The sequence below is a fragment of the Aplidium turbinatum genome, chromosome 14, assembly GCF_918807975.1.
Source record: "Aplidium turbinatum chromosome 14, kaAplTurb1.1, whole genome shotgun sequence".
Taxonomy (NCBI): Eukaryota; Metazoa; Chordata; class Ascidiacea; order Aplousobranchia; family Polyclinidae; genus Aplidium; species Aplidium turbinatum.
Genome location: NC_137485.1, coordinates 9,152,167 through 9,170,628, shown reverse-complemented (window position 1 = coordinate 9,170,628; position 18,462 = coordinate 9,152,167). Strand labels below are relative to the sequence as shown.

The following is an 18,462-nucleotide window of genomic DNA, read 5'->3' as shown; positions in this document are numbered from 1 at the left end:
CATAGTCGGATGATTTCGACCGAACTCACAACCAGTTTGAAAAACTTACCTGCCATGTTTAAGCTAAAACAAATTGAAAGATGAGCTCTAAAAGCAAAATAGTTGGTAGACTGCAATGCCATAAGTTTACTCTTTCATTCTTTTTCGTTTGAACTTCTGGAACCGAACGTCTATCTTTTTACCACTTCAGGTTCGTGATGTATCCAGGACTGCATTGAAAGACTACCACAGCGCCAGTCGTTGGTTTTATCGTTCAAGACAGGCGTTTGGTGGGTTGACGATGGTGCAATCGTTGATATGGTCCGCGGTTTGTTCCTATCAGCACTACATTTGCAAGAGGACGATACTGCTTCTCATCGATGCACAATTAAGCGGAAAACCTCCATTCCAGTACAAAAACGGTTGAGGCGTCATACATTGTATATCAATTCTTAGAGTATCCATGTAAAAGCAATTAAAAGTAGTCTCAATACACGTTACCGCAGCTTGTATTGATGTGCCTCGATAAATCATAGATATCAATCCATCGATCAATGTAAAGAAACTCAAATCAGATAACAATTGGTGTACAAACGAAATTTTAGTCCACCTATGGGCTAAGTAATCATCATCATCTTATCATCAAATACTTAATGGTTTGGTTTAGATGACAAAGTAGAAAATTTGGAAATACAACCCCCTAAAAGCTTGTGCCTGCTGAGACAAAAACACTTTAGTTGCAATCAAAATTTTCATTTCATGTGGCATTTTTGTCACCCAATCAACTGATGATTGCCAGATATGGCCTGCCCAAACACTATTATACAAACAGTCAAACAGTGTATGCGATGATGTTCTTAATAGGCAAAAAATGCAGTACCATAATTTGCTACTCATCTTGTAAAAAGCGATTTTTGTAAAGGATGAGTTGAGTATATCAGCCGAACAATTCCAAGCATCATCTCTATTTTTAAATCGCTGAGTAATAGTTTGACAAACCAGCACAAAAGCTAAAAATGGAAAAACACGAAAAATCACTATCAAATAAGCCACAATGATATCAGGCTTTGAAAACAGCAGCAGTACTCAAACGGTCGACCATTCGTTGAGGATTTTTTTGGCTTGTTGCAGAGCTAATCTTGGAGGGGTTTTGACGGCTTTCTTGGCTGTAGTCGGTGACTTATCACATGATGTTGGCAGATTGTTCTCACTGTCACTTTCCGAAAAGGAATTGATCAGCAAATCACGAAGTAAAGCCCATCCAGGCTGCACCTCATCACGAATCAAAGGGGAGCCTATGCCTCTCTGCAAAATATATTTTCGGGTTGGAAACACTGGTTTAATGGCGCACTTGCATTTGAATACAATCAGTTTTCTGTTCAGCGAATATTAAAAAAAGCGCATATTCAACAACAACTTCGAAGTATTATTTCTTTTTGGAGAAATCTGCAAAAGCATGTTTCCTAATGACCTGTATTGCTGTAGTGAATATTTTATTACTGTGAGATAACATGCGTCTTCTAATGAAACTGTCACAGTAAAATTATGCTTTGAAATATGATGATTCCTTAAATTACTATCATCACTTTAAAAATACAACTGACAAAACCATGTGGAAATTAAGATATTTTCCAATTGTACAGTCAGTAGTAGATCTGGTAAGGGCCAAATGGGACTAAAAATAAATAAAAAGCAACTTTTTTATATAAAAAGTATAGGCTATAGTTAAGAAATTTCAAACTTTTCTTGGACATGTTTCCACGCTAAAGCTTAGCTCACTTAGACAAACTCTTTCTCATGCCTTCTCACAACACTCATTTTTACTAAACTGCGCGATGCAGCCCAAAATACGATCCGCTACAGTTAGCAGTAAAATTCAGAAGTTAAAAATAATACCCAGTCAGAGTTGAAAGAAATGATCCAGGGTGACCACACGTGGTGCTGTTTGATTGGATGAAACCAGCTTTGCTCAATCGTCTGAAAACACAAAGTGATGAAACTTCGTCATCCACATTCGGCTTTGTACCCACTAGTAAAGTGGCTAATTCTTTCATTGCAGCGATTGTCTTACGTCTTTATCTCATTGTGTTCATGTTTGCAGCATATTGCATTGTTTAATGCAAAGAAACTTTATGACAAACAATTTTTTTTATCTACATTGAAGAATGGACAATCACATAATATTGTCCACATTACATACGATGTAATATTCAAAAACGAAGAGTGAGGAAATACACAGACTATGAATTTTTTTGTGGATTTAATCAATTAATGCGATCGCTTTGAAACTCCGGCCACCGGCCAGCAAACTGCCATTTTTACAAAGTTTCAACGTCGTTGGACGTTGTAAAAACAACGGTAAAAATATTAAACATTTGTTGACTGGGCCTGGCTGTCTGTAAACTGGTGTTTGGAAGGAAAAGAAGCATCACGCATACAAGCGATCAGTCGACCTTTGACCTATATGATAGTACACAGCCAACCACAATGCAGTTAAACTTGAAGCTATGACATCACATCATACTAGGCTGGCCTGAGTGTCATCTATCTTTCTTCGCTTGGTAGAAGAAAAGCTGGTATCGTCGTCGACCGCAACAGGAACAAAATTCCACAAGCCAACAGACCTTCCTGTCTCTTTGCAATAAATGCTTGGCAGCTGATGCTTTAACCTGAGAGAAAAGAACTCCTTAACTGTCATGGATTAGATGAAAAGCAATGTAAGATATAAATTATATAGCCTACAGTAGTTCCAGCGTATAAAGCTCACCTAGGGACCGGACGACTTTGGGGTTATTAAGCGGGGGCGATTCTGTGCCACTCCTATTCATTCACTCCCATAATTCCCTACCAAATTGGGCTGAATAAGCGGGTGGGCCTTTTAGCCGTGGGCTTGATAAGCTGGGACTACTGTATAAAATTTATAAATAAGTTTGTATCCTTTGTGGATTCGTTCACTTGCATCATAAGCAAATCCGACAGATGTTTGCAGGTACTGGTAGATCTCTTTTTTTTCTCGATCTATTGTGGTTGCAAACCCAAGCCAAGCACAATATTAAACACAAGCGAAGTTCAAAATGCTGCAGATGAGGCAAACACTTTTTTTTTTGCTTTTTTCAATCATAACACATTGTTAACATACTACATTATAAAACGCGATCTTTTAGTGAAACGTACTTCTCCAAACAAAGTCACATATAGTGCTGCGGTGCTAAAATGATTTGTGTAATGAACGTGGTGCATTGGGTAGTGCATTAAGACAAACTGGCCCAGCTTCATCTCATTGATTTCAAGGTTGAAGCACTGCACGGCGTACGCCCAAAAGTTAAATCTTACTATATGGTTTCGTAAACTTTGCGTAAGTGAGTTTTTAGACCCTTTGTGTTGAAAAAACTCTGAAATCCCTACTTCAGTGGCTTCCAACAGAGGGAAATATTGAAATTTGCAAGAATTTAGTTTTAAGATTGTAAAGCTTTTTAAGCCTAATAAGTTGGCCTAAACTAGAGCTTTAGAGCGTGTTCAAATCCTTTTTGAATTAACACGTTTTGAGAAACCAACTAAACTTTTGCGACTTCATATCTCTCACTCAAAACGACGACGACGACTCAAAAGTTGAGAGTATCAATAGGTAATGAAAGGAGTAAACAAAGCATCTGTGGTGTTACAGATACTACGCACTATTATATCATGATCAGATGTTTGGGAAGCGAGCAATCACATGCAAAGAATTTTAGGTGGCTGACACAGTAAGAGAGGAATTGTTTTTCATGCCACCAAGAAATTATAGTACTCAAACTTGTGATGTAAAACATTTTTTCCTCAAAATTCAACATTTATTTTAGTTTGAAGGGGAATATTAATGACAAATGTACTTCTCGGCTGCATAGCCGAGTGGTGAGAACACTGGAACGGCAATCGAAAGGGTGCCGGTTCGACACCGCTCAAGAGCATGCGGCTGTGTCTGTGGCAGGACACTTAAAGGCATGCCTGAAGGTGCACACGAAGATTGGCTTCCTTGTCTTCCCGCCCACTTAATCTAAATCTTCAACCACCGGGTGTAAGCCTGGATACGACAAAAAAAAATGACAAAGAACTCTTCTACGACAGCTTAAAATATTAACGTTTCAAACGAGTTTTCAACAAACTAAATTTGTAGGGGCGGGAATTTAAATTTGAATATCGACTAAAAGGGTCCACAAGATAAAAAAAAAGACGGTTGGGAATCAGAACCACTACACCACCCTATGTGGTTCGGCTATTTTTAACTTAAATCCGAACTAGAAAATTACTTCATTTATATAAAAATAAAAGAAAAACCACGATTGTTGGTTCATTCTCTGCTTAATAAATATTTTCGTCAACATTAAGCGTTTCAACTCACTCCGCATCCCAGCCACAAAGCGCAAGTGACGCTGCAGATAGACACATTGCTTGGTGCAACTCATCTGACGCACGATGGTCATCAAAGTCGCACAGTTTCAGCAGAGGGGGCACGATGGAATCGTCCATTCCCTTGAAATGAAAAGGACGTTTTCAGTTTTGTTAAATTTTTTTTATTTTTATAGAAAAGTAAGCTTTCAGAACGAAGTTTCGTTTTGAAACTTAATAACAATACCTACAAAAATTTTCCAAAAAAAGAGGTATATTCTTACTAAATCTTGCAACGTTTCTGCGGAAATGTGTGGTAACTTTTCGCCAAGTTTGTACAGTCGCTTGGCCCTGGCCAAGAAGTCGTGCATCAATTCATCTTTATCCTCTTGGGATAAGAACAGCACGTTGAAGGGGTTGAGAAAGGATTCTCCAGCAGGGTTGCTGGGCCAGGCACAAATTTTCAGGTGGCCTTCCAAAATTTTGTTTTGGGCATCTTCACAAGCGGAATGGTCTAAAAAGAAAGTAAACGTATAATTTCATTGTCATGTTTATAACACAAAGTCCGACGGGATAGCTCAGTTGGTTAACGCGTGATTTCGTGAACAAAGAAGCTTCAAAAACAAGCGGTGCTGGTTCGACTCTCGGGGTGTGCGCTTGAGCAACGCACGGAAAGGACTGCTCTCCATTCAGTGCACCTAATGAATGGAATATTCCCTGGCAACAACACTTCAACAATCGGAAAGTTCTCAAAGAAGCATTCCCAGTCAGAGGATAAAGATTCAATCAATCAAGTTGCGCTTCTATCAGATTTAAATTCCATAAGGTCAATTAACGTTCAGAGACATATTTCACAGACACAATTTGTTTGGTCCGTCTTATGGTGATAAAATGTATTTTTTGTTCTTGCATTGTGAATTTTCTGATCTCACAAATCAGCTATTACTGTAGTCATGAAATAAAAATAAATGGCTACATAAAATTAAAGCCACCATTAACATACAAAAATTGATTCGACCAACCACTTAGTCTGCTTTGTTACTCCCATGTTATCAGCAACCTCCGACCCCTGTAGTGTAGATTATTCAACCATGCCCATCCACAAGTTATTCTTTTTGGCGTTGTATCAATGTAAACTTATGGCAGTGGACTGTAATCTAAATTGCGTTTTTCTTTGTATTCGTCTGGTTGAACGATTGTAATTTACTTGATGGATGATAATGTTCATGTGTTCTTGAATTTTGTACCAGTAGGCCTATAGTGTTGAAAATCGTGGCAGAACACCAGTTTAAGATTTAGGCTTGCAGGTTTTGATTTTGATTTCATGTAACCATCTATTCAGAATAGAATTTTATGCATGTTGATAATATCGGAGTTTGCTTTATTTGTTCGTTTTACGTATTTTGAAATTTTCTTTTTTACATGTGCTAGCTGAAGATGCTATTACTATAGCGAAATCGATTCTTACTTAATAAATAACACTAAGAGGTTAGATTGTTGTGCAAATGCCAGCATTTGATGAATGCAAAATAGCAGTAACTGTTTATTCTCGTATTGTGAAAGCCTTTCAGAAGCTTCATCTCAGCTCCATTGTATGCTCCTTTCATCAACAACTTCCATCCAAAGACCTTAAAGTACTGCCGCCGGCGACTTTAGAGACATCACTGCTTCGTCTTGTTTCCAGCAACAGATTCAGTTATGTTAACTAAAGGGAAAGAATCTCTTGTCTGAAAGTCTCAAATACACAAGCACATGACTAGACTTGCCTTCGTTGCAGGAAATTTCTACTCTCGTTTTGTAAAACCGTTTCTTAATTTGTTGAGTCATCAAGTTTGAAAACTACATTGTAATCAACTTGGTCTATTTACAAGTCACAGGGTTTCTCGGCACTAAACGATGCGAAAACGGCTACTTTGCAAATTGCTTACGATAGGCACTTGATAGGTTACTTGCTGGCAGCCTGACACCAACAAAATGCTGACAAACTATTCTTGATAACATTCAGAAACAAATCAAGTATGGCACAGGGACCGTTAAAACTTATCAGTTAGCCTAGTAATTTCTAAATTTATAAAAACTTACAATTTCTTGCGTTCGGCCACGGCAGATGCAGTGTTAGAATAGCCGAACATGTACAACATTTGATAATGTCTTCTCCAACACATTTCCATCCATACTGTGCAAGTAATGGGGGACTGAGGCACAAAGGTTTGCCACACCACAAAGACAACTGAACCAGAAGTTAAGGACAAAATCGGTGGTAAATTTCAACAATGAAAACTTATTATTTATATAACTATTGAAACTATTTTCCTATATATACACATTATACACAATTAAATTCTTAACTCATGTCATCAAATATTTTCTTAATAAAAATACAGATTGTGGGTATGATTAAGTAAAATGACACTACATGTGCAAAAGGATACAGTGAAAGATTTCACTCTCGCGTTATATGCTGTCTTCGTTCTCTGAAAATGCACAGGAGATGGTGGAACTATAACTTCATCCTTTTTCTCTTCATCTTTTGCATTAACTATCTCACTTTCATCTGAATTAACCTTCTCCCTTGCATCTTCAGATGCCGATGACCCAAGTTTACACAACGTGGAACTAATCAGGTCGCTGATAGTGGTTTTAACCTGATCGACAACAGATTGGGAAGGCCTCATTGAAGCAGGAACGGTTACATAAGTAAGTTCATCCATTTTGTGAAGATTTTTTTTAATTGTCTTTTACGATCTCTTTCAGGGCGTCAAATGTAGACTTCAATTCCTGCCCAAGGTTGAGAATAAGACCAGTGTTGGCCGAATTGCTTGCAATGAAACTGATAGTAAGCGGTTGCCTGCAAAAAAACAAACATACAATCTTCACAAAATTACAGTTGGTAATACCACCGTATTTCGAATTTTTTCTATCACATTTTCTCAGAGTTTTATTTTTGAAAATACCTGAATTTTATCTTGGAAATTCAATTCAAAAAAGTTTGAAAACACAGACATACATATGCATTATACACAAACAACTTCAATTTCTAACCACCTGGATTAAATAAAACTTCACATTTACCTATTAAAGTGAACAATAGTATGATCACTATAAGAGCAAATGAAGTATTCGTTCTTTCCCAACCCAAGCTTTCCAGTCAAGTCAGAGGCAAGCGGAAAAGTACTAAGAAAGCCAGACCGCAAGGCAAACTCCGGTGCCTTCTCGTTTGCTACCTAAACAAATCAATATCGAGATTGACAATTATCACAAATCACTTTAACTATTGAACTATCCTTTCTTCACAAAGCCACTTAAATAATATTAACCGATTTCTTCACTTTTTTGTTTGATGGTTGTACTTGAAATTTAAACAATATCACTATAATTTAAAGATTTTCTATTTACTGATTATTTAACATGAACTAGCTCACCTTCACAATAGGTACACCGTCTCTGTCCGAAACTACAATTGCAGACAAACCTTTGATAGTACTTAATTGACGATACAGATGCTTCTTCAAATTCTCAGACATGATAAATCGCAAGTTATGTTCAAGCAACTATATAGCATGTTTATGAAACTAGCTGTCTTACAAAAAAAAACAACACATAATTGCAAGAATCACAATCTTGAACGTTAATACGTTTTTACAGAAATATTGATTTAAACGCAAATACATGACAATAATAAAACAATTTTGTCACATACATCTTAGGAAAACAGTGAAAAGACCAATATTCAGCTCAATACTTTTTATTGGTGATGCATAAAATAAGTACTTCAAAAAGATAAAATACCGTACCATGGCCACCTGGAGATGCGGCCTGATTTGTCACATTTTGATTACAGCTACTGTTAGTGTTTGACTGACATTTTCTGAGATTTTTAACTTTTTGCTGTCTCCTAATGATATAAAAGCTTTTTGTTGCCTTGGGGAAGCAATAGCACATGAGAAAAAGTAAGTTGAAAAACGCTAAATCAGACTGTTATTGAAAAATTAACAGTCTGACTAAAATCTTCGAAATCAAATTTTCTTTGTTTTTCAACATCTGAGGATGTCAAAACCTATTGTATCATCTGAGGAAAACAACAAAGAAAGGGTAAAAATATAATTTTTAGAAAAATTTATTTGAACATCCAACAAAAGTTAGCAAAATCTGGAAATTTCTGCAAAATGTGACAACTCAGGCTGTATATTCAGGTAGCCATGACCGTACTAAAAACAAGTAAATAAATTATCAAAAACTAGTTGTGATTTGATATCAGATAAACATTACAACAAACAGCATGAAGTAACTGTGTAGTATTCAACAAAACAGTGAAATTAGCGAAGCAAATACAATGGCTGCTGCGCCTGTAAAAGTTGCATGGGCTGCCTTATTAGCGCCATGTAATCTCAATGCTATTTCGAGTAAACCATATTTTAGCGGGTGCTTGATGGTTGTGACGGCACGGTATATTTTAAGAATAAGCTACTGAACCCAATATTCAGTACATTGTTATTCAATGATAAATTTCTGAAATTATTGTTATAAATTTTCCATTTTGAAGCTTGGTAGACTAGAAAACACGATTTGTCCATGAAGAAACATATCAGCATAGGCGCCGACTTTTCAAAAAACCTTGGGGGGCGAGAAAGGTGATGACGTCATAACCGTAACGCTATTTTACTCAATTAAAATAGTCTTTGATTAAGCTTACTGTCTTGTTTATATTGACACCTAGATCGCAAACCGAATTTATTAGAATCGCTGCTTGAAACGATTAGTTTTACTTTTACGCATGCAGTATGCCTAGTCGCAAAAACTTTGATATTGTTAGCTCATAATTGGAACAGTTGGAAAACAAGCCGATTCATTTCCTTTTCGTGCGAGTGAATAACGATCAAGACAGTGAAGCTATCGAAATAAAACGCAAAAAAATCATAATCTCAAGCAGAGTGGAAACCCGCTATCAGTTTTATTACCTCCTTTCGCTCGTTTTGCTAATTACTTACCTTCAAAGCGTTAACAACGGCGAAGTGTTTTCTCTTTTGTTTTTTATCTAAAGTCTTAATAAGTTAGTCTTTTATCGAATGGCCGTATATACTCGAGATGTTAGCAAGTGATTTTTACCTCAAAGACAGGTTGGTTCAACTTATACACGGGACAAGCTGTTGTCTCCAGCTCTGCAGTTTACAAAATGTACTCATTTTTGCTGCAGAAAAATCATTGCGGACGTAGATTACGGAGTAAAAGGCCGAAGTAAAAGTTTTGAATACCTGTATTGGCAGTGGTTCAAACTTAATTTTCATATTCAATGATTTCTTGTCAATTCTAAACTTTATGCACTTGTTGAGCATTGAGCAATATATGCAAAGCTCACGAGACAAAACAGCAGAAAGAGCTGTTTGAAAAGATCAATTTTTTTATTATTGCGTGTAGGATATACAGTAATTGTTCTTATTACGTAACATTCCATGATCGTTGAAGTCGATGTCTAACCTTAGCGACCGCATAAAACAATGATGTCAGGTTGGCTAGGTGATAATAGCGGTAAGAGACGACGTTAATGCAAGCAATATCTGCGACCAAGACCATAAAACACCTTTTCTTTTATCGGTTTTCGATTTAATTCTCACACATTGTGAACAAAAAAATGCGTTCTGTTAAATCATAATTGATCTCACAGCGAGAAGACCTCATTGAAAATAGCGTGTCTAATTTAGCTGGTTTACTTGATATTGCCCTGAATAGTTACGTGACTATTCCAGCAGCATAAGTTACTCTAAGATCTACTTTGAAATGTCCTCCAAGTATGTTAATGCCAATACTTAGATGAACCATCGAATGGTAGTGTCGGAAGCTATTCGACTTATACACTGGAGAAGGAAATATCACCGATTTTCAGCTCAAAAGTAGGGGTTCGACCTATACTCGAGTACTATAGGCTACTACACGGTAGCGCAGGAGTGTATATTGATGAGTGTATGGCAATGAATGAGATGTATATATTTTCACAATATTTACATCAATACAGTGTTTATTGAAGCAAAACACGGATGACAGTTTTGAAAAATGCATTTTTTCTTTAAGCTGTATTCACGTAATTGTTTATTGCGTCGATGTTTCAACTCGATAAAGTTTACTAAAATCGATTTCATATTTGAAGTCACCAAAAATCCAACGGACGTTTGGATAACTTGTGAAATAAGAATAAACATGCAACCTCGCATTTGCTTTTTCGCTACCACGCGTTTTGCCTTTGAAGTTGCTCCTCACGCGCGGGAAGATAAGCAGTGTGTGACTGTGAGCGTGCATGCCGTGCACATCTCAGTAGTAATTCACGTTCCAGAGAAAGCCATGCGATCAGCTGCTGTTTTGCGGGCGAGAGCAACGTAGGCTGTTTTTCGCTTTCGGCATTCTTTAAGTCCGATTAAATGATCAAAATCTCTTTCGTATAATATTTTATCTTTGAAACACCACTTGTAATAGCGATTTTTGTTGCCCCTCAATCATAAATTCACGGGGGGCGCCGCCCCCCCGGAAGTCGGCGCGTATGCATATCAGTGTCTGACTATTCAAACACAGGTAAGAACCCACCTAGCTAGCTGTTTTTGTTTAAACAGATGCATATTGTATAAAGATGAAAAGTTTGTGATAATAAGCAATATTTTATTTAAAATATGGAAACTAGTCATACACATTTTTTATATTTTCTCTTTGTACATCTGTTCAAACAAAAATTGCTTTCTAGAAATAATTTTCCAACGTACAGAATATTAGGTCAGCGGCATTTGCATTTAATATACTGTGCTGTCGCAACTGCCCAGTGCCCAGCACTTCACTCAGAATAACACCGATATCATCTGTTGCCACAGTCAGGCAGCTCCAAAATATATTTCAACATCATAGTGTGAATGCCTAAGCACAAATATCAAGGACCCCTTTCTGGCGACTACAGGCTAGCTTACCACAAGGTGTTGAACATGATAACCAACTTTATTTCCAATGACCAAGCCATCTCATTCCCCCAATTGGGGAGAATGAGATGGCTTGGTCACGTTGTGCGCAGAAAGCTGAATCTCTCAGGTCAGACATGTCAATATTGCAGCATAACGAAGTAAAGGACGCCAAGGTAGACTAAAACCTTTTTGGAAAGAACTTGTTAAAACTTAAAAGTGACCTTTTAGCCCTGAACATGGACTGTGCCAACCCAACAAACCATGAGGTGTGAAGAGAAAGACTTCACCTTCGAGAGACAGGCCATAACCTCAACACGGGGATTAATTCATGGCCTACCTATATAATCAAAATTTGTTGATGATGATAAATACTTATCATAACGCAAAAATTGAGTTACCCTTTTATGTAAACTGTTAAATGTAACAAAAATATTTTTGAACAACACAAGACAAGCAGAAAAGCTTTTCAACCCATACAATATTTATCAACTTAACACAGCAACATTCTATATAATATACTGTAGGTACATTAAAATGTTTCATGATGCTAAATTGCAGTGCATTGCATCATTATTAATACCCAGCACAAGAACACATTGCAAACACAAAACAGTTTTTCTCCACACTCATAACTAAGTCACAGTTGGTTTCATCACTGTAGGTCAAAAAGTCGTCTTTCTGCATTTAATACTGTGTAGTTTTAAAAACTGTAGGCTACAGTTCCTTACAGGTCAAATTTATACATCTTATATGCAATGACATACATACTTGGTGGCATTTATGCATTTTATTTATCTATATACATTATTTTTCATATTGCTAAGTTTTGTATGTCTGTGGTACTGGTACAACAAACAAGTAAACTCTCTAACAATGCTCTATTACAGCGGTTCTTAAACTTTTGCCTTATTGGCACCACCTTGAAATTACCAACCAGTTCTCGCACCCCCTTCTAAGATTGGCTGAAAAGTAATAGTCACCTACAGTTGGAAATTTTTGTTGAAACCTGGTAAAACAACTTTGCTTCTTATGTCGTATTATAACAATCCTTGGTAATTCAGCATCCCCGCACCCCTGGTTAAGAACCCCTGCTCTATTATATGCAGTGGGATATTACAACTTTAATAGGTACTGTATGTACTATTATAAAGATTAGAGCTCGACCGATATATCAGTCAGCCGATATCAAGGGTAGCCAATACATTGTTTCAGCTATTTTTCGCCGATAAACATTGGCCAGCAAAACCACACTCAAAACCAGAGTAATACATGCCTTTAGAAGAAACACAAGTTGCTCAAACGTGCTTGTAAAGATCGCATTCAAACTCTCTCGTTTACACTCACCGTTGTAATTACGTGCTTGCGTCTGCACACAATCCATTTTTGCATGCAGCCCATGGGTATCACGGAACACTCCCTACTTCTGTCCCCAGCGAACGAGAGTTCAGCATTGCTGGAATGATTTACGATGACAAAACATGTTCTCTTCTTGGCATGAATGCTGAGAAACTATGTTTTTTTAACTACTGTTGAACTTTGATTATTGAATTGAACACAAAACAGTATTGCATTTGGATGCTTCTTTTTTTTTTCTGATTAGTGTTAAGATTTAAGAATGATTTTTCCATTACAGCAACCAATGCATAAACTTTCTTGGACTGGTTTGTTGCTTTAATAAGTTTGTTGGTAACAAATTTTTCGTAGTTGATCTATCGGTATTGGCCTTAAAATTTCATAAATATTGGTATCGGCCTGATGATATGAATACAAGTTCACAAAATTCTATCTTATTACAATTTCCCTTAAATAAGAATCCAAGATGTGTTGATTTAACATTAAAAATAAGATTGTATAACTTTGTGCAATGGGCAAACAGATAGAAGATTAGTCTACAACTCTTCATATTATGCAGTCATGACTGATTAACAAATAAAAAAGGGAATAACCCCCGTAAAAGTAATCTTTTTCTATCAAGACATATAGAAAGGTTGAAAAAACATGCAAAACAATCATAACAGTGACACACCAACCTTAAAGTTTTCCAGACAGAAAATCAGTGTTTAATTAAATTGATTCAATGTCTGCAGTGCAGACGTTGAATAAATTCTAAAAAGGAATACAGCTGTGTTTCTTTTTCATGATCACAAGGCCATAAAACATTTCTTGTGTTTTAAGGAAGATATAAAAACCTGACGTCTGCACTTACGAGCAAGAAGGTATGTATTTTTCAATAAAAGTATTGAAAAATTACTCAGTAACATCTTCAACAAGCAAGGCACGCCTCCGTAAATGTCGATCATAATACATAGCGCCTCCATAAAGTAAAATAGGAAGCAAACAAACTAAAGCAGTAACAAGCCATATAAGGCCTTTGTCAGGTAAAGCAACCGAACAGTGATACTTTCCACTCCAATAAATTCGAGTGTAATTCATGGCATCAATGAGATCGCTGCAAAGTTTATCATCTAGTTGAACCTGCTGATAGCATTTCTTGGCTATTTTATAAAGTGACCCACATTTTGCACACACAGTGGCATTGGTTGTACCATTTTTGGAAAGCTTAGAAAAATCATCAAAACAGTCCAGGGTTTTATTGATCTTGTCCAGTAATACCCTTGAAGCTTGAGTAAAATCATAATGCTTCGTACCATTGGGTTTAGAGATATGAAAACAGTTATCACATGTAGATTTTGTCCAAATACTTTCAACAAAATTATGTGCTAATAAAACAAGCTGTATGTTGTCAGCACGTAATATTTGTTCTTTACAGTTGGATGTCCCAGAATCATCATTAAATATCACATTATAAATGTTGTTTACGGACACATAATTTCCAACACATTTTTCACAATAATGCATTGGTCTCGCATTAGTGACAGTGCAATTTATGAATTCAGAAGTGGCTGTGCTAAATTGGATAAGATGCTTCATGCATTCCTTTGATATAGTTGTCTCTCGAAGAGGCAATTCTCCTTCTTGCCATATCTCACTGATAAGTGTTGTTTCTTCACCATTTTGTCCAACAATAAAACTTGTTCTATACTGTGGAATGCTGGCACCATTATGACTTAAATGCATATTGTCGCAGTACCCAAAAGGCATCCAACATACATATAGTAACAACACATTTTTGAAACATGTTTTAACAAAAATTACAATATCAATGTTGTTTGAATCCATTATATGTGTTGATGTATCCAAGTATGTCTAAAAGAAACACATTGTAGTGAAAAAACGCAATACGCAAATATATACTAATGTGATATTTGGATGTCAGAAAAACATTTGCACAAAAAACTAGGCTACTTATTAACATACCTCATCATGATTTAAAAATAACTTCAATTGTTCAAAAATCAAACCGCAAGTTATTAAAGCAAGTATAGACTATAGTCCAAAAGCTGAAGTTTGAAGATTATGAAATATGATTTTTTTGGCTTAAAACTAAGATTGCTGTATTTCTAGATGAAAAGCAGGAAGTTTCTTCTTAGCAATAATAATTGATATGGTTCACATAATAGTTCACATGTCCTCTGCCCTGGCGCCTGCTGGTTTTTGTTGGCTCTTTTCTTTCCACAAAGATAAGAGTTAAACAGACTGGTAAAGTGGCGGTCGAATACCCTTGTGGCATGAATTAGTGGTGTGATACTGACGAGCCCAGCCTCATGGGCGAAACACGGTGTCTATCGCTGTCAATTCTTGCTACAAATCGGCTGCCGAGAAACATATTGGTTTCATTCATTGTTACTCTACAACAGCTAAAGCCTTTTAGCAACAGGGCTCATTTTTATTTACTATATATCAGATTTAGGATGTCATCACTCATCACATTGTTACAATTTGTTATCGTCGTGTGAGCTTCTGGGGCCAAGTCTCTATCATTTCACCACCACAGATTTATGATGTTCCCGGACTGAGCTAGACGCGCCGGCCGCCCATGCCTGTCTTTGTATAATTACCCGACTTAAACTCACTTCGCTACGCAAGAAAGAACACGATCGGCACCGTTTTGCAAGTCTTTGGTTTGACCCGACTCATGGAGTCAATCTCAGATGCCACCGATATCATCCAGGGTTGCCAGATCCAAAATAGCTTTGCCTGCCAAATGTTTTGTAAAAACCGCCAAAAAACTGCCAAACTTTTCAGGGTTTCAAATAAACTGCCAAAAAAAACTGCCAAACTGTTAGTGCGGCTTGTCCTGTTAACCAGCAAGGCCATACACCATTATATATGGTGCAAAATGTAGCTCTGATGGTATATTGTCTTAATTTAACTTGATAGACCACTTAGTATGAATAATGAAACACAAACTGCATGTATCAAGCTAAATTAAAACAAACTTTCAAAGGTTGTAGGAGCTATCAAGTATCAACGAAGCGCAATTAGAAGAAGGTGATAAAGACCAATTGGCCTGGGGGGAATCTATGGGGGAGGGCTGCTTTTCTAGCAGGTTTTACAAGTTTAGCCTGCATGCAATAGCATTCCTCATTATCAGAATCACTGGTAGTGGTATGTTAGTTCAAGTTTGTTTTCCTTGCTTGGCGACACAAACATTCTGTCCCACAATCTACTTTTTACAGTAGGCCATTCATTTAATGCATGCTTTATAACCAATCTAGCCAAAGTCTGAAAAACAAAAAACTCAGTGTTAAACTTCAACATGTGAAAAGAGGACAATGCCAAGAAACACCATTGGTAAATATCACAAACACTTTTAAGGTTTAAGGATTTTCACAATGTTAATGGCATGAAGGAAATACACCTACACCTGATAACTTTACATGTCAAGAGGCTACAGTTATTAGCACAAATACATGGCATCTGCATTGACGCCCTCAACTTCTTGGACGATTGGTGTAGAAAACACAAAATACAGATAATTTTTGCGACCCATTACAAACGTGTTTTATATCTGGCATCAGGTCTTGATTGTCACTTACTAACTAAGGAACTTCCGGTACCAATTCAGGTTCCGGTTCCGGTTCAAATTTCTACAAGGTCTCTGGCCTACGCTATGCTTTCAACTCAAACGGTGTGACATCGCATCATTAACCATAACCTGTTAACACTTACTAGTCCATTGGCAAGAAAATAAATGTCAAAACGCATCCCTCCAGCTGTCCAGTCCAACTCCAACTTTGGTTGGTGACTGGCCAGCCGCCAGAGGCCTCTGGAGCTTACATTTGATTAAATTAGGAATTCAGAGTTTCCAGACCATAAATTAAACTTTTTTGATGGACTTTCATTGATAAAAGTATTTGAAAAACTTTAGTGGTGAGTTGTACAGGTAATAATTACAAAAAAACGCCAAAAGATGCCAAAAAAACACTAAAGTAAAAACTGCCAAAAAAATGCCAAACTGCCAAACGTAATTTTCTCCTGCCAAACGCTTTCAAAAAACGCCAAATTTGTGGAATTTGGCAGGAAAAACGCCAATATGGCAACCCTGATATCATCCCCTGAACACGTCATCCCCCCGATGTCGTCCCTCAAAAGCAGTGCTGCCAGATTTTCAATTTTTTTGTCTATTTAAATGTAGGTAAAAATTAGGGTTGTTCGAAACGAACTTTTTCAAGTTGAAACGAAATTTTTGCCAGCTTTTCTTTTTTTTAGCGAATATTTGAAAAAAAAAACAACTAGCCTGGAAATTAATTTTTTTAAATGGTAGCAGGCCTTGAAACTTTTTTTTTCCGGTGGCCAAACGTGTCCGACTGAAGCAAGCTGTTCGGCGGCCAATCACAAGCACATGGCGGCCATCGAAACTTCGACCAGCATCAATAATGATTTATCGCATCAATAAAGTGTATTGTGATGTCACTTGCATCCTGCTTATCGTCAGACATCAGCTGCTTGGTCAATCAATAATGTTAACAATATTCAAGTATAGACAGTATGTATTGTGATTTATCAGGTGCTTTGACTGCTTTCTAATCCTTTGTGATTATAAGTGGCAAAGTAGCCTACTTTATTCACAAGGCCGCTTGCGTAAAATTTTTCTCGGAACTTTATAGCAGACAAATATGGCCGACGGAAGGGCGAGACCTGGCGGACAAACTGTCGGTTTTTGTAGGTTAATCGCGGTGATGGCCGCCTTCAGTTTCGAGGCCTGGATAGCCTACCTAATTGATTGTTTTTTTTGTTTGTTCATCAACTAAAACCACAAGTTGTGTCAAACTAAAATAATAATGTAAAAGAATAAAAGAATAACAAACAACACAATAAATATTGAAAATGTAATAGCCTACTTTCACAATTCTGCTTTTGTAGCCTACGCTTCAGCATAAAATCGTATTCCTAGCGAATACCGGTATCAAGTCTTTTCGCCTTTCAGCAACGTTATTCATAATCACTTACTGGTAACTACACATGCATTGATGCTCGAGCTGAAATGCATCACTCACCAGGGACGACATGGGCATTGATGCTCGACTTGAAATTCAACAGCCATATGAAACCTGAAATTCACCGCATATGAAACTTTTTCTGGCGGCGTAAATGATTGCGCGTCCCGATGTATGAGGGGACGACCCGTCAATGTCAGATCTACCAACACCAGAGCTGAGTTGTTTCGGTATGTACGGTAATTCTCTTTTAAAACCTGGTATTTTCTCAGTTTGAAGTCAGATTTTCTGAAACTTCCTTACACAACTCATAACTGGAACTTGTGGAAGCCCTGGCGAGTGTTGACCGTTGCGTAACTTGAGTTGGGTGCAACCTATTTCGTCACCTGAAAAGATCGAGAAAAATACAACAGAGTCGAAGTCGCTGATTGGAGTTGTAGCAAACATTTCTCTTGATCTTTTCAAGGGACGAAATAGGTTGCAGGCCTCGAAATTCGATTTTGTTGACAGCGGACAAACGTGTCCGATCTGAACAGTTATCTCGGCGGACAAATTAAGTCTCACGGCGGACACACCAATTACTCAAATCATAGATGCTTAAAAAACTTAAAAAAGCTTAAAAAACTGCTTAAAATTAAATCGAGTTCACATGACCAGTGTTGCCAAACACAAACCAGTGAATTCTCTCGTCACCGCTTCAAACTGATGGTTGGACCACAGTCTCTATATTACAGAGACTATGGAGACTGTAATATAGAGACTGTGGTTGGACCACAGACTGTGGTTGGACTCTCCAAATGTCCAGAACACAGCAAATCATTTTTCATACTTTTAACCAGGTT

General features: G+C 37.2%; 3 protein-coding genes across 3 annotated transcripts; all 3 read right to left on the bottom strand.

Annotated features, from left to right (window-relative positions):
• Positions 1-472: 472 nt before the first annotated feature.
• Positions 473-7,055, bottom strand: LOC145783432 (zinc finger C3HC-type protein 1-like). Its single transcript, XM_082595307.1, has 7 exons — positions 6,777-7,055; positions 6,427-6,574; positions 4,629-4,858; positions 4,358-4,488; positions 2,504-2,648; positions 1,876-1,956; positions 473-1,284 (listed from the first exon to the last, which is right to left on the bottom strand). Exons 1-7 carry the CDS (start codon positions 7,053-7,055, stop codon positions 1,066-1,068), a joined length of 1,233 nt encoding a protein of 410 aa, XP_082451433.1. The 3' UTR covers positions 473-1,065.
• Positions 7,054-9,516, bottom strand: LOC145783434 (ragulator complex protein LAMTOR3-A-like). Its single transcript, XM_082595308.1, has 3 exons — positions 7,767-9,516; positions 7,417-7,568; positions 7,054-7,192 (listed from the first exon to the last, which is right to left on the bottom strand). Exons 1-3 carry the CDS (start codon positions 7,866-7,868, stop codon positions 7,072-7,074), a joined length of 375 nt encoding a protein of 124 aa, XP_082451434.1. The 5' UTR covers positions 7,869-9,516; the 3' UTR covers positions 7,054-7,071.
• Positions 9,517-12,926: 3,410 nt separating this feature from the next.
• Positions 12,927-14,475, bottom strand: LOC145783534 (osteopetrosis-associated transmembrane protein 1-like). Its single transcript, XM_082595431.1, has one exon. The coding sequence runs from the start codon at positions 14,457-14,459 to the stop codon at positions 13,527-13,529; it is 933 nt and encodes a 310-aa protein (XP_082451557.1). The 5' UTR covers positions 14,460-14,475; the 3' UTR covers positions 12,927-13,526.
• Between the last annotated feature and the right edge of the window lie 3,987 nt (positions 14,476-18,462).

Bases quoted from the DNA above. Each gene is read 5' to 3' on its own strand.
- LOC145783432 (XM_082595307.1), bottom strand. From the start codon at position 7,055: ATGGATGAACTTACTTATGTAACCGTTCCTGCTTCAATGAGGCCTTCC. The intron at 2,649-4,357 runs GTGAGTTGAAAC...CTTTTCTCTCAG, and splicing joins CTTTGTGGCTGGGATGCGGA to GTTAAAGCATCAGCTGCCAA. The intron at 1,957-2,503 runs GTATGATGTGAT...TTGTGTTTTCAG, and splicing joins ATGACACTCAGGCCAGCCTA to ACGATTGAGCAAAGCTGGTT.
- LOC145783434 (XM_082595308.1), bottom strand. From the start codon at position 7,868: ATGTCTGAGAATTTGAAGAAGCATCTGTATCGTCAATTAAGTACTATC. The intron at 7,569-7,766 runs GTGAGCTAGTTC...TGATTTGTTTAG, and splicing joins ACGGTGTACCTATTGTGAAG to GTAGCAAACGAGAAGGCACC. The intron at 7,193-7,416 runs GTAAATGTGAAG...GTTTTTTTGCAG, and splicing joins ACTATTGTTCACTTTAATAG to GCAACCGCTTACTATCAGTT.
- LOC145783534 (XM_082595431.1), bottom strand. From the start codon at position 14,459: ATGGATTCAAACAACATTGATATTGTAATTTTTGTTAAAACATGTTTC.